Source organism: Epinephelus moara, chromosome 10, assembly GCF_006386435.1.
Source record: "Epinephelus moara isolate mb chromosome 10, YSFRI_EMoa_1.0, whole genome shotgun sequence".
Taxonomy (NCBI): Eukaryota; Metazoa; Chordata; class Actinopteri; order Perciformes; family Serranidae; genus Epinephelus; species Epinephelus moara.
In genome coordinates this window covers 6,296,062-6,309,790 of record NC_065515.1, presented here as the reverse complement: position 1 = coordinate 6,309,790, position 13,729 = coordinate 6,296,062, and the positions used below count along the sequence as shown (strand labels likewise).

At 44.3% G+C, this 13,729-nt stretch overlaps 1 protein-coding gene across 1 annotated transcript in view; it reads right to left on the bottom strand.

Annotated features, from left to right (window-relative positions):
* Nucleotides 1-597: 597 nt before the first annotated feature.
* zmp:0000001174 (retinoic acid-induced protein 2) overlaps nt 598-13,729 on the bottom strand; it is a 20,753-nt gene continuing 7,621 nt past the window's right edge. Inside the window, exon 2 of the mRNA XM_050055111.1 lies at nt 598-6,298. Coding sequence (XP_049911068.1) covers nt 4,587-6,221 — 1,635 coding nt within the window. The 5' untranslated portion in view covers nt 6,222-6,298 and the 3' untranslated portion in view covers nt 598-4,586. The remainder of the gene's footprint in view (nt 6,299-13,729) is intronic.

Genomic DNA, 13,729 nt, shown 5'->3' with positions numbered 1-13,729 from the left:
AGCTTACACTGTGACCTGTAAATTTTGTCTTGTAATTTAAGCTTTTCATCGACCTTCTCAACAATAAAATGGTGAATATATCCCTCCAATGCGTAGTTTAGGCCCTTTTGGTTACTTCTCAATGACATCTGATCGTTATGTCCCCAAAATTCATCAATTGCCTCCTGCGAAATGCCGTGTACTGTGACACCTGCCATAGCGCTAGTCACTTAATGTTGATATTTTGTTTGAGTGAGTGGAGGGGGGCGTGGCTTAGAAATAAAATTTGGCATTGAAAATGGAAACACTGGCTGGAAAAAAAAAATCAATTGAAAAATAAAACTCAGGCATTAAAAATGATCCTTTTCTCTTTGTTTTTGCATTCTGATGTGTTTTTCAATGACGGTCTTTTGTTTTTTTTTCTTCATGTCACTCTTTCAGTGTCAGCTGAAATATATAATATGTACTTCAATATATAGGCTAATATTTAATATATCGTGCTGTGCTTGGCCCTACCCTCAAACTACTTCCCTTCATATTGAAACAGTGATAGCAAGTGATAGATTTTTTTTTTCCCAGTGCAAACATTTCCTTATTTAATGTCAAATTGTTTTTATTTATATATATTTTTTATTTATTTTTCATTTTTGATGCCAAAACCTACCCAGCTGGCACACAACCGACCTGCAACATTAAAATGTGGTTGAAATTATGTCAGTAGTTGTTCCAACATTTAAATAACATTGAAACAATGCTTAATTCTGATGGTTGTAAAGAGGTTAACAACATTCTCACACATCAACATTGAAATTTCAGAAATATCTGGACACTGGAACAACATTTAAAGTTCATGAAACAACACTGCAAAATGCTGGAAAAAAAAAGCTGATTCATCTTTCAAAATCAAAACATAATTCGACAGTGACTCAGCCACGGTGTGTGACGTTGATCCAACAGTGAATAAACATTAGAATACCAGCTGGGTAGTGTCAGCGTTCTAGCTCCATAATACTCGAGATAAAAATGGACTGTTCTGAAGAAAAAGGCAGAGACAAAACAATTCAGACGTTGGAGGTTTTAGTTCACTTCCATATAAAAAGCACACACACTGTACAGTAAGCAAACATTTAACTGCCAGCACATTTCAACTGGTGTTTCTTCACTGACGTCTCAAAATAACAGTTCTCTGAAGCAAAAAGAGCTTCAGGCGACCGACGGTTACAAAGGAAGCAGTTCTTTTTTATATCCAGTCACACTGAGTCTCCTAACTGACCATCCAGTATATACACAGACTGTATAAATAAAAGTTGTACAAAGAATAAATTAGGGTGAAATCCTGTACAACTAAAGTGATCAGAGGAGCTTTTTGTTGAACGGACCGCAGACATGAGTTAAAGTGAGACGTACTGGGATCGCTTAAGTACATCACTATAAATAAAGAACAGGTAAAAAGTCGAGCTTCTGGGTGTTTCCATCCCTCCTTTGTTCATCCTGACACACTGCATATGGCTGCTATAATTCACAGGTTTCATAAATGCTATCATCACAAAGGGGCAGCACAGTTTTAGAGTAGGCGGGACACCCTGTAACTTTTTCAACTAAACTATGACAAAGTGCACTCGATAGGATAAATAAACTGACACACAACAATACTCTCACATTCACAACTCTGATCATAACCATGGGAGTGAAAGAATACCATGCTCCACGAACAACAGTAAGTATGACACCAAACCACTGGAAACTAATGTTTTACACTTGATAAAGGGGGTCTCACCAAAACTGGTTCTAATAACAGACTAATAACACACGTAACAAACATACCAACAGGATTTTATCTCACTGAAGCCGAGACAATGCTCATCGTTTCTACTTTAATCTGACTGTTTCCTTCAACTTCTTCCCCTCCTTCACATTTTAAGTCGATTTAAAGCTGGGGTAGGCAGAAATCTGGAACAGGAAACAAATTGAAAATACACCCTCCTGCAGCTCCTCTCTCTCTGTCCTGAGACCCTTCCACCAGACGACCACAGGGACATGAACTAGGCCCCCGAGAAGTGTGCCAGACAATTTAGCATAGCCTGTGTATTCCAATACCCATACTACCATACTATATAATATGCCAGAGAAAGATTTAATAGGTCCTAGCACATAATATGTCAAATGCAGTATGCCAAAAATACCAGGATGTTCTACTCCACTTGGTAAGTGGCGTCTCTTCTCTATGAAAGCAAGAGGGTCAACATTCAGGGCGTAATGTTATGAGAAAGTACTATATCCCAATTGTGTGCATACTGCATGCAAGAGTATGTACTGTTTAAGGGCAGCTGCAGTATTCGATTCAGAATGCACCCATCGTAACTACAACGTCCTGGTCTGTCACGATGCTGTCGTGCCCAAAACGACTTTTTCCCATAGACTTATATTGTGAAAGAGACATCTGTAAACCTTTGAGCATCACAACCACCTCCCAAAATGACTTGTTTCACCATCAGGATTTGATCCATTTGGTCTGATATTACTTCAAGAAGTCGAGAAGAGCCATACAATTAAATAATTTAATTCCCATTCAAGTTAGCGGAGCGCTAAACCGGAAGTTAGTCACTCAGTTGACAAAGTCTCTTGTGCGTTTGCTCTATGGGTCCACTGATGTGGAAGATCTGGTCTTCATCCGCCACTGAACAACTTTCATAGGAATGAACGGGGCCCTGTCTCCAACACTGTATCCAATTTTGTTTTAGATCCATGGTATGCATGGGCTTCATATGGTGACCCAGTGTTTTCCCTACATTGAGGGGACAAGACGTAGCTGCTAGCCACCCCACGGTCTCTCAGCCTTGCTCCCCACAGGTGTGGACTGCTTCCTCGGAAAGAGAGTGGCAGCAGCTTGGGAGGTAGACCTTAAGTCAGTGGCTGCAGCAACTTGAATTCAGCCACTGCAAACTCGCCCAGCAGGCTGGTAGCCAGTGGCTAGCAGTGCTGGGTCTAACAGAGAGTCTGGGTTTGTGCTGGCTGGATTTGGGTTGCTGCAGCAGCTGACTGGGGGCCGTCTCTTAAGCTGCTGTCTGCTCTTCTCCCAGTAAGGTGGTCTGTGGCGGCGGGGAGTGAGGCGAGGGCCAGTACTTCCAGACTCTGGCTAACATTAACTACATAAATGTGCATATGAGCCTTTAGTTCCAGTTAGCAGAAGGCTAAACTGTTAGCAACATTTTCTCTCCATCTCTGAAACATTTCGCTGATATTGACACGAGTTTTATTTGGTTAATTGTCAGACTCTCTTTTAGACCCTCTTCTTGATAAGTCTGTCTTCCTGTTTTCTGGTTTCTTTGCAGTGTAGGCAATTGTTGACAACGCTTAATTTAACAGCAACTTTCTCTACAGGATTCTCTTTCACTGAATGGACGTGCACACACATCTGCATTTGTAGAACAGCCAACAGAAACGCCCTCTCTCTGAAAATGACCTGTGATTGGCTCAAGTCTCCCATCACAGGCCATTTTTTCCTAAATCCTGAAAACAGAGCCAAGAGGAGGTGCAGAAGTCCAGTTTTCTCTCAGACAACTTGAACAACAATATGATTACAGTTTATTTTGGGATTTTTGCCCATTGAAGATAAATCAAACTGCCTACCTCAGCTTTAACTGCTGAAATCAACATTAACACTTCCACCTAGATTGACTTCATTAGTCTGTTAAAGGAAACAGCAAGGGGCTCTGGTGTTTTATGCACTTGCTGTGAGGTGTTTTCTCAGCTTGTATTTTGAAGCCAGATCAAAACCGTCTAATTCAGCCAGCAACAAAAATAGCTCTTTTCCAGAAATACTTTCCTCCTATTTAGACAGGCCCGTACAAAGTTCTGTTCAAATGTGACAACAATTAAGACATCCCTTTTTTCCCTGCCGTTAAACACAATAATAATGTATTTAGTCTCGACTGATGGCTGTTGCCAACATTCATGTGAATGAAATTGTGGCTCTGGCTTTGCCAAGTCCTTATTAGCCTGTCATGCTAAACCCCTACCAATCAGACGGGAATGAATCGCTCCAGTGAGCTACTGATGACTATGGGAATTTCCGACGATGGGACATGTTTTAACAGTCACGTCCTGCCAGTACACACTGCTCCGCTCTGAACAGTGAGAACCTCAACTATCAGGTTTTTTTTAGGTCTTCAGTGCACTTAAATAAAAACTACACGTGGAAACAAACCGTGAGCCCAAATGGAAAAATGGAACCCATGTGTCTTTGCTGTAATTATAAAGTCAAAAATGTTCCTCAACATCTCCGATTCATAAAGACAATCTCCAAAGCCACATGGAGAGCCCATTAAGCTGCCATACACAAAACATCTCTGGTTTAGTATAACACTGGAGCGTAGTGCATTATAAAAAACACAGCAAGTCAGAAAACTCCACTGGAAAGCATTTCTGTAACGACTGTGTCACACTCAGACATTCATGAGCCTCAGTTTATAGGAGCCAAACTCTGATTGGACGTGTAAGTGTATGAGTTTGATTACAGAATGTCCCCACATGTGTTTTATGTTACACGCTCTGGAGGGATTACCAGAGAGCGGACCAAGCAATTAATCCCCCTCCACTGAGCACTTTCACTTCCTGGGGAGCAGCGCTGCAAGTCTCTGCTTCTTCATGGGAAGGAAATGGATCTCCTGTGAGCTGACCTTCTTCAGTTTGATAGCTCTGTTCTTGGGGACCTTTTTATGCGGGTTGTTGGGGTCGTGCTGCTCCCCGTGTGAGGCAGACGGCACTGCGTAGAGCTGCTGCAGAGACGCCCCCTGGCTGCCGTCCCGTTTGATGGAAAAGTTCTTGGTGGAGACTCCTGAAAGGCCTTTAATCTTCCCGCAGAGGATGGCGGGGATGGCGTCCTTCACCGAGACGATGACCTTGGCCGTCTGCGAGGCGCTGACTATCTCGAGGTTTCCTGCTCCGCTCAGAGACGCCTGCTGAGAACTAGACCCACCAGCACTGCTGTCAACCACCCACTTGTGCTGACGGCTGAACTCCAGTGAAGCCAGACTGCCCAGGAGTTTGGAATCTAAACTCTGAGTGCATTCGACACCCAGAGACAAAGACGTGCTGCTACTATCTTGACCAGAGTGGAACGCTACTTCTCTGTCTGACTGAACACACTTTTTCCTCACAGCAGGCACTGACAGGTCGAGCACACTGTCCTGCTGCGGACTGGGGTATTCCTGTTTTAGTTCTACCGGACATGCTCTGACAGAAAGGTCCAGAGCCTGTCCTTCATCTAGAGGAAGCGAGGACGGGGAGACATTTTGTGGCTGGAATGATGGCATGCATCTGCGTGAAGACAGCATAGGAGAGGTAGTATCTTTTGCAGAAGTCTGAGTGCTTTTGCTCACAGTGCAAACTGGTTTTGGCATGTTCCCCTTTGAGTCCTCAGTCTGAGGGACAGGGATGGGGATGGGAAGAGGGATGGGCAGAGGCACTGGCAGGGGGATGATGACAGGGTAGGGAACTAGAAGTGTGGCAGGAGGGACTAACGGGGCGAGAGGGGAGGTGTAGGGAGGTGTAAGGGGAGGCAGTGGGAAAAACGTGGAGCCCGGTGACTGGCAGGTGGATGAACCTGCCTGAGAAGGAAAGAGATCCTGCAAGATGGCCGCAAACGCTGGATTCTGCAGCAGAGAGAGCAGATTAGCCTCCTGCGTCTGTCCTGCTGTCTTCTGGTCGACGGCTGGAGGTAAACCAAACGTCAAAGGGTTCTGACACAAGACGTTGTTCTGGAGCGGCAGCTGAGGGCAGTTAGTGGTTTGAGGAATCACAGAGGGGCTCATGTGCTGGAGGACCTGCTGATCCAAGACCAGGGGAAGTGAAACTGGGCTTTGGCTTGTTATCAAGTACGGTGCTGCCCCCATTTGGCCGAGCTGAGACCCGGCTGCTCCAGCCATCTGGAGGTGGATGGGCAGCATCAGCGGGCTGTCTCCCAGGCACACTGGGTGTAGCACAGTCGTGGCGACTTTAAGCGCCACACCTCCCGGAGATTCAGCGTTGGGACTCACCACCGACGGTGCCGGAGGCTCCACCAGGTTAGACAACCCTCCTTTGCTCAGTCCTGTCGCGCTGCTGCCACAGGAAACAGCAGGAATGAGTGGATTGACTCCGTCCTCCACTTTACTGGGGGTTTCTCTTCCTCCCACCTCAGCGCTGCACACATCAGTCTGGGACTGTGTCATGTTTACAGACACATCGTCGCTGCCCTCCATTCTTCAGTTTGAGGAGCCAATCGAAATCTTCATCAAGCGCTAGTGGCAGGTCTCATCCATTTTTCTCCCAGGCAGCCCTGAAACACAGGAAGCAGGATGTTTAATGATGTGTAGTGGTTTCAAACATTTGATATAATGTGGAAAATCTTACACATGGACCCAAAACTGTACATAGTGTTGTTGAATTGTCTGGAATGTGAGCGATGCCATTTGAAGGACTAAGGTCTATGTTTTGTCTATTACAGCTCACAAAGGACGACTGTTAGGTATGTTTGTTATATTCAGCATCAGCGGGGGCGGCAGGGTGGTGCAGTGGTTAGCACTGTCGCCTCACTGCCTCAGGGTTCAAATCTGCTGGCCGGCTGGGGCCCTTCTGTGTGGAATTAGCATGTTCTCCCCGTGTCAGCATGGGTTTTCTCTGGCTTCCTCCCACAGTCCAAAGACATGCAGGTTAATTGGTGACTACAGTAAATTGCCCGTAGGTGTGAATGTGAGTGTGAATGGCTCTGTCTCCATCTATGTTTCAGCCTTCTGATAGTCTGGCCTCTGGCCCAGTATCAGCTGGGACAGACACCATATAAGGGGCTACGGATCATAAATGAATTATAATGACTTTTATGAGTTTTACAGCAAAATATTCCATGAAATTAAGATTGAGACAGACGACAAAAAGAGCCCTCCAGTGATTCAGTGCTGCACTTCAAAGCAGCAGAGGCTGAGATATCCAGACTTTTAGGCAGCTTTCACATCAAGGACCCGGGGTGAGATCAGAGAACACTTGACCACAAAGTCCAGTTCATTTGATTATCGTTAACACTGTGTACCAAACCAGGGCACAGGTTATCAATCTGCGGTCACTTGAAAAGATGTTCTCGGGTAAAGTTCACATCAGGTGTGAAAACCAACTGTACCCAAACATGGAAGTGCTGCTATTTAATGTAAGCAACAGCCAGCGAGTAGAGTTGCAATTATCCAGCTGGTCTCCTCTGAAATCTGCATACGTGTGCAATACCCAATGATGTCATCCTCTAAACTACAAGGCTGTGGGTGATAAAGTTAGAAGGCAGGAGAGCGGGTCGTTGTTGGCATCGTCTCCATAATATAAATTGACTCCATTGTTTGGGCCTGGTGCACTTTTCTACACTGTCGCAAAAGTGTACGGATACAGTACGGAACAACAGTAATAATATGAAAGCTGTGCGGCGGCAGAGTGGAGAGGGGGAATAATTATACTTAAGCACAGCACTAAGCAGTTGTACCAAATATGAAAAAGGCCTGTACACATGCTGCATTTTTTGTGCCCTCAAATCCATTGATTTCAATGTAGATGCACCAAAGATGAGCTCAATATTGAGAGTGATGCCATCATGACATGCAAGCGCTCCTAACACCTGTGTTTGATTCAATGTAAAATTGTCCATCGCACTCATTGGACCAAAGTTGGACTATTTAAAATGATACGGTCAGTTATGGTCACATAGCAACTTCAGATGCAACCTGCCTTCGTGCTCTTGAAAGTTGGCACAAGAGTTGTACCCAGTGCCTCTTAAAAGCAGTTTAAGACATATAAAGGAATGTCTCCAAATATGTAACGTATAGCTCCAAAAAAAAAAAAAAAAAATCCCTGCTTCCTACATTTCCCATAATCCAACTTTCCTTGCCTGGTGAACACTCACATCTTTGAAGCTTTACACTTCCAGTATGTAACACAGACTCTCTGTTACAAAATTATAATCTGCAAACCCCATCTGAGATAACCCCGATGACATCACTTTGACATCATCAAGGTCACGTTCTCAGGCCTGAAAGAGCTCCACCAGAGCAGCAGAGGAGATTCTACAACAGTTATCACAGACTGAGAAGATCTGCCGTGTAAACTGACACTGTGACGTAAAATTGGTGAAATGCCACTTTTAAATAACGTCCAACCACTCGGCCCAGTTTCTTCATTTTCACTCTGTGATAGAAGCTTATCACCTTACAACTCATCCCATAAATGATGACATAAATCATCACAAGTAACAAGAGCCGAGCCGCTGTAATATAACACAGGAAATTGAGATTGAGAACATGACTGAGGCTGTTATGTGTCCCAGAGCCCAGTTATCTCCAGCTGTTACTGCCATCAATAATTAAAAGGTAAACAAAAACTGGTCCAACGTGAAGGTAATGAAGGTGTGGTTGTTATGTGTCTGATGTAAGCACTTTCAACACCTGATTCAGATGCTACACAAATAAACTTAATTACTGTCAGTTACTGTCAGCTAACATAAATCTGGAGCCTATCCCAACTGTTGGGCGAGAGGCAGGGTACAACCTGGGCAGGTCCCCAGACTATAATGAGGCTGACACATAGAGACAACAATTCACGCTCAGATTCACACCTACGGACAAGTCAGAGTCACCAATTAACCTGCATGTCTTTGGACTGTGGGAGGAGCTGGAGAAACCCCACGCTGACATGCAAACAGAGAGGAGGTCCAGCAACTGGCAATCTGCAGCTGAACACCTCAAAAACAAAGGAGGTCATCATGGACTTCCGAAGGATCAGAGCTGACCACCCCCCTCTCTACATCAACGGGGACCGTGTAGGGAGGGTGGCATTGTCAGAGGAGCTCTCCTGGTCCATGAAGACCAAGACAGTGACGAATACGACCCAGCAGCGACTGCACTTTCTGAGAATTCTCAGGAGAAATAAACTAAATCAGGAGCTGCTGGTGACCTTTTATCGCTCCACGATCAAGAGCGTATTCACATACTGCGATTCACATTCTTTCATTTGCCAATCTTTGCGTGTTTGCCCTCCTCCACTTGCCTCTCTTAGTTTAGGTCTAGAGTTGAAGAGGTTAAGCCCGGGGTAATGAGCCAGCTGAAGACGCTTTTAATTTCAAGACTAACTAAGAACTCCTGAGCTACAATATCTAAATTTTTACTGAAATAAAGTGTCTAGTTTTTAATTGATCCATCTGTGTACCTCTCTGTCACCCCAGGGCAGCATCTCGGTTGTTATCGTGCCTTAATAAACCCACTGCGTGTTGGTTTTCCTCCTCACTACATGACACTTCCACACAACACATGTCCCGCCTGCGCTGGCTGTCAACCCTCATCCATCTGTAGTGATGAAACATCCCCTGAGTGGGTGCAGATACAATGCATCCGATGTCAGCCAGGTCAATTATTCATACTGATGGGAGCACCAGGGACGATGCTGTTCAGGTCTTAGGAAGGGGAACAATTTAAACAACCCTGAAATGCAACAACAAAGTGTCTCAAACCTTTTGAATTAACAACTCAATTAAGTGCACACATGTAGTTCCAATTTTCTAGCTAAAGCGTGACACTTGTGAACAGCCTTCATGTGGTGTTGGGTTGCCTGACTGAGCAGCGAGGAGGAGCGCTCTGTGCCCCCAGGCTGGCTTTATATTGTTCTGTAGCATAGACGAGACATTGTAACACGGCTCTGATGGATTACACGCAGGATTCTACAGCCAGACGGTCGGCCGATAACCTGGTCGCTGTTTCACACGTGTGAAAGGTCTGGGAAGCGTGTGCACCTCGGGAATACAAACACACGCTTTAACACACCCTATAAGACCCCAATAAAAGCTGTTGTGCATTTATAGCTCGAAGCTTCTGTGCTGGTTTACGAACAGTCCTGTGTCAGGGGGCATTTAAAGGGAAGATTCGCCACCTTTTATGTGGGTGTCTGATCAGTGTTGTCGGGAGATGTAGTTAATTGAGACATAATTTCCTCAGTACGTGCTACATCGACCGAGAAAGCTGACTTTGCAGCTGCATTCAGCACCGTCATTTGACTTGACTGCAATGTAGTTGGAGGCAGGAAGAACCACAGTCTGGATTTCGCCTCCTGAAGCTGCACTCAACAGCAGAACTTCCCTGTTTTCTTTGCTTGTGCTGCAAACTAGCTATGTTTCCAACAGGCATCCTTAAATGTTAGTACAGAGAGGGCAGCCTCTAGTTCAGCGAGTAGAGTGTCCGCCCCATGTAGGCTGAGCCCCTTGCAGCGGCCCGGGCTTGATGCCACCCTGCAGCCTTTTGCTGAATGTCATCCCCATTCTCTCTCTCCCTTTCCTGTCACCTTCTGGCTGCACTGTAAAGCCAAAAATAATATGATTAGTACAGAGGATGATGTGGACGAGGATACATTTTTACCTGCTAAAAAATGCTGTAGAAAGCGGCTGCATAAGAGGATATGTTCAGTGCCGACCCTTTACAGCCTGAGCAGCTGAGAGCTAACACCAGCTGGCAGTGCTCAAATTGGCATCTAACCAAAAAGTTATTTAAAAACACCAACTTCGAGATGAGGAAACTGAAAGTGCTAAAATGCTAACTCATTTCCGGGTTTTAGGACTCCTGCTTCACTCTATAGACGAGTACGTCATTCATGCATCCTGGTACATGTAGGCATTGCCAACATGTCTCTGTACGCAGGAGAACTAATACAGCACCCACTTAAGACTTTATTGCTTCATTTACCATCAGCACTGAATGGAGATTCACATCAGAGTTGGTCAATTTTCCCGTTCAGGGTTGTGTTAAGCAGCCAGGTCATGGTTGTATATGTGCATGTAACAGACTTATGTACCACACATGCTGCTTTGTCCTCATGGGGAAGAGTCATTCCACAAATCATGGGATCACAGGCCAAATGCACAAATTGATGACACGAGGATCCAATCAAAGGTATGGGCAGACATCTCTCGGGTGTGTTTTCAAAACGTAGCTTTTTCTACAAGTTTTTGGCCTTTCGTCCAAACAATAACCTGCTAACAGGACTTTTAACATGTTAAGACTACGGCTATCAAAATAATGCATTCATTTCGACTAATGAATCACAGAAAAAATAACACAGTAAAGTGGCTTTGTGACATGATGGAGGCAGACGAGACAATGCTGGTTGGCCCGGTGAACGAAACATTTACATTTAAAAAAACACCTACATGGAACTGTTGAAAGGAGCACCGTCCTCTACAACTTCTGAGTAAAGAATTTTCTTACAATCAGAACAGAACTTCAAGCCTGAAATATCACCTCAACACAAAGCATTTAGCAGCGGTCCGAGCTACTAGCAGCTGGTCTCATCAAGCCACACTCGACCAGGCGTTCAAACTGAGTAAGTCTATCTGTGACTGACTAACTCCCTTGCAAAATGGACTGCAGACCAGTTTAGGTGGTAGAGGACAGGGGGCAATTGTGTCCAAAATCCAGCAGCTTTACTACGATGCATCTGCCAAAATTCATCTGACTCTAAATGTTTTAATACTTTTACAGCAAAAATTGATGTATGCAATTTAGATTAATCAATCACAGAGCATGTATTTAATAAAATTATTTTTTTAATTGCTTGACAGCCCCACTGCATTGAGGAACAGAGGCATAAGAATGAGCTACGATGCACCGTTGCAGCCAGGTAGCCTTCTGATAATAGCACTTTTTCAGGCTTCTGATTGGCCAACATTATCATCATCTTCTTTGCATGGCTTTGGGGTTCGGGTTAGAGCGCCTTGTGTTTTTGTCCTCTTCCTTTGATGGAAATTTTTATAAATCACAGCATGAAGTGGATTTTTTCTTTCTTTGTTTTTTGAGAACAGAGGAAATACCCGTTTTCAAAAATACCCATGTATCTGAGGACGAGGCCTCCACACACACACACACACACACACTTTTTCATTTCTCTTTCTCTAACAAACTATGGAAAATGGATCTGACGTTCTAAATTAAGATCCTGAGTATGAAATCAGGATGTATTCTATTTTTCCACGTTTTTGATGCTATGGCCTTATTTGCCTTCCAGGAAGTCTGAGACAAGACATTTCCTGCTTGATAACATGGTCATGAGATCTGTGACACGATAAAGCCTGGCTGGCCAATATGAAAGAAGCCTTTCTTGGCTGAAACTCCCCTGCTGCCACAGACTCGGGTGGTTTGGCCCTGAATGAGCACAAAGTGAGGAGAAATAACCCCGATAATAAACCCAGTCTAATGGCCCCTCTTAACTCAGCTGTCGGGGTGAAATAACTTTTTATGCTTCAGCTTTCTGTTTTATGAGGAGATATTAAAGTAGTGAGCATTACTCTGAACCCTCAGATCAGGTGACCTGATGCTAATCAGTAAACACCTCCAGGGCGACATGCTTCCCCCCTCCAGCAAACACAGCAGCTCACAGCTCCCCCTGCTCTTTGCTTAGATCATGTGAGCGAAACGTCGAAGAAGGAAGTTTAACCAGCAGAGTCGAAAGTGAGCCAAAGTACACAGAGATCATCTTTGTTTTTCCCTGCTACAGTATCGGACTCTGTGACTCTGCTTTGTCTCTGTGTTATCACAGAGAGGGAAGGTCAGAGGAAGATGTCACATACACGTCATCATCAAACCTTTTTCATTCCTGCAGACATCCCACAAGTCAGCTGAATCTACGTTTAGAGTTGTGCCTCCTAAGTTAAAGGTCCAGTGTGTAAGATTTAGGTGAATATATTGGCAGAAATAAAATGTTTTCTTTAGTGTATAATCACCTGAATATAAGATTTGTTGTGTTTTCGTTACTTTACTACTCATTTATACTACCTTTACATACAGAAATAGGTATGTCTGTTTCAAACATTGTAAACGTCACTGCTCTCATACTTCCATGTGTCCTTTATGGTGGCATAGATACAGCCGATAGATGGCACTAGAGGGCAGAGTCAAAAGTTTAACACAACAACAAAAAGGGTGGCATCAGACAAGGTTGTTATAATGTACCTTTCAACGGAGGTAGCGTTGTGGTCAGTGGTGGTCTGTTCAGCCATTATACAGAAAAGTCTTTTCACTATATTACGGATTTGTTCTCCAGCCCTGATGAAGACCAACAGTGGTCAAAACATGTTGGCTTTTAATGAGTTGGCCATTATATTAAAGGCTTTTTAATCTAATCTTTCCTTCCTCATTCTCATTTTTGTTTAGAGAGCCTGGATTCTTTTCCTGTCCGATACATTTTTGGATCTACACTCTACAACACAGAGCAACCAGTTATCTGTTTTTTTATATTACGGATTTATTCCATTCTGCCAGTGGTACTGCTCCCTTTCATCTTTATCTTTATGGTTTCAGAAAATGTGCACAAACACGGACAAAATGAACACAGAGTACAGACAGAAGGCTCCATCCATCTCTGTCCCTGTATTTAAGGGTGCATTCCTTCGGTGGAGAATGCTGAAAAATTTCACACCTTCATTTGGTTCGGTTCACTTTCACACTGCATTTTTTAAAGTGGACCAAACCGCCTGGACAACGTCACACAGTTACAATAGCTGCTCGTTTGGGGCGGTATTGCCCGAAACGACCACTGACCAGGAAGAAAAAAGCATGAGGAAGAAGAAATCCTGGCTCATCGATTGGCCACAAGCAGCTGCGATATAGTCCTCTGACCATCTATCAATAAGCGCCTGCACCTCCTCATTACTCCACATCTGCCCACAAGACATTTTCCAACTTTTTCTCTTTTTTTTTTT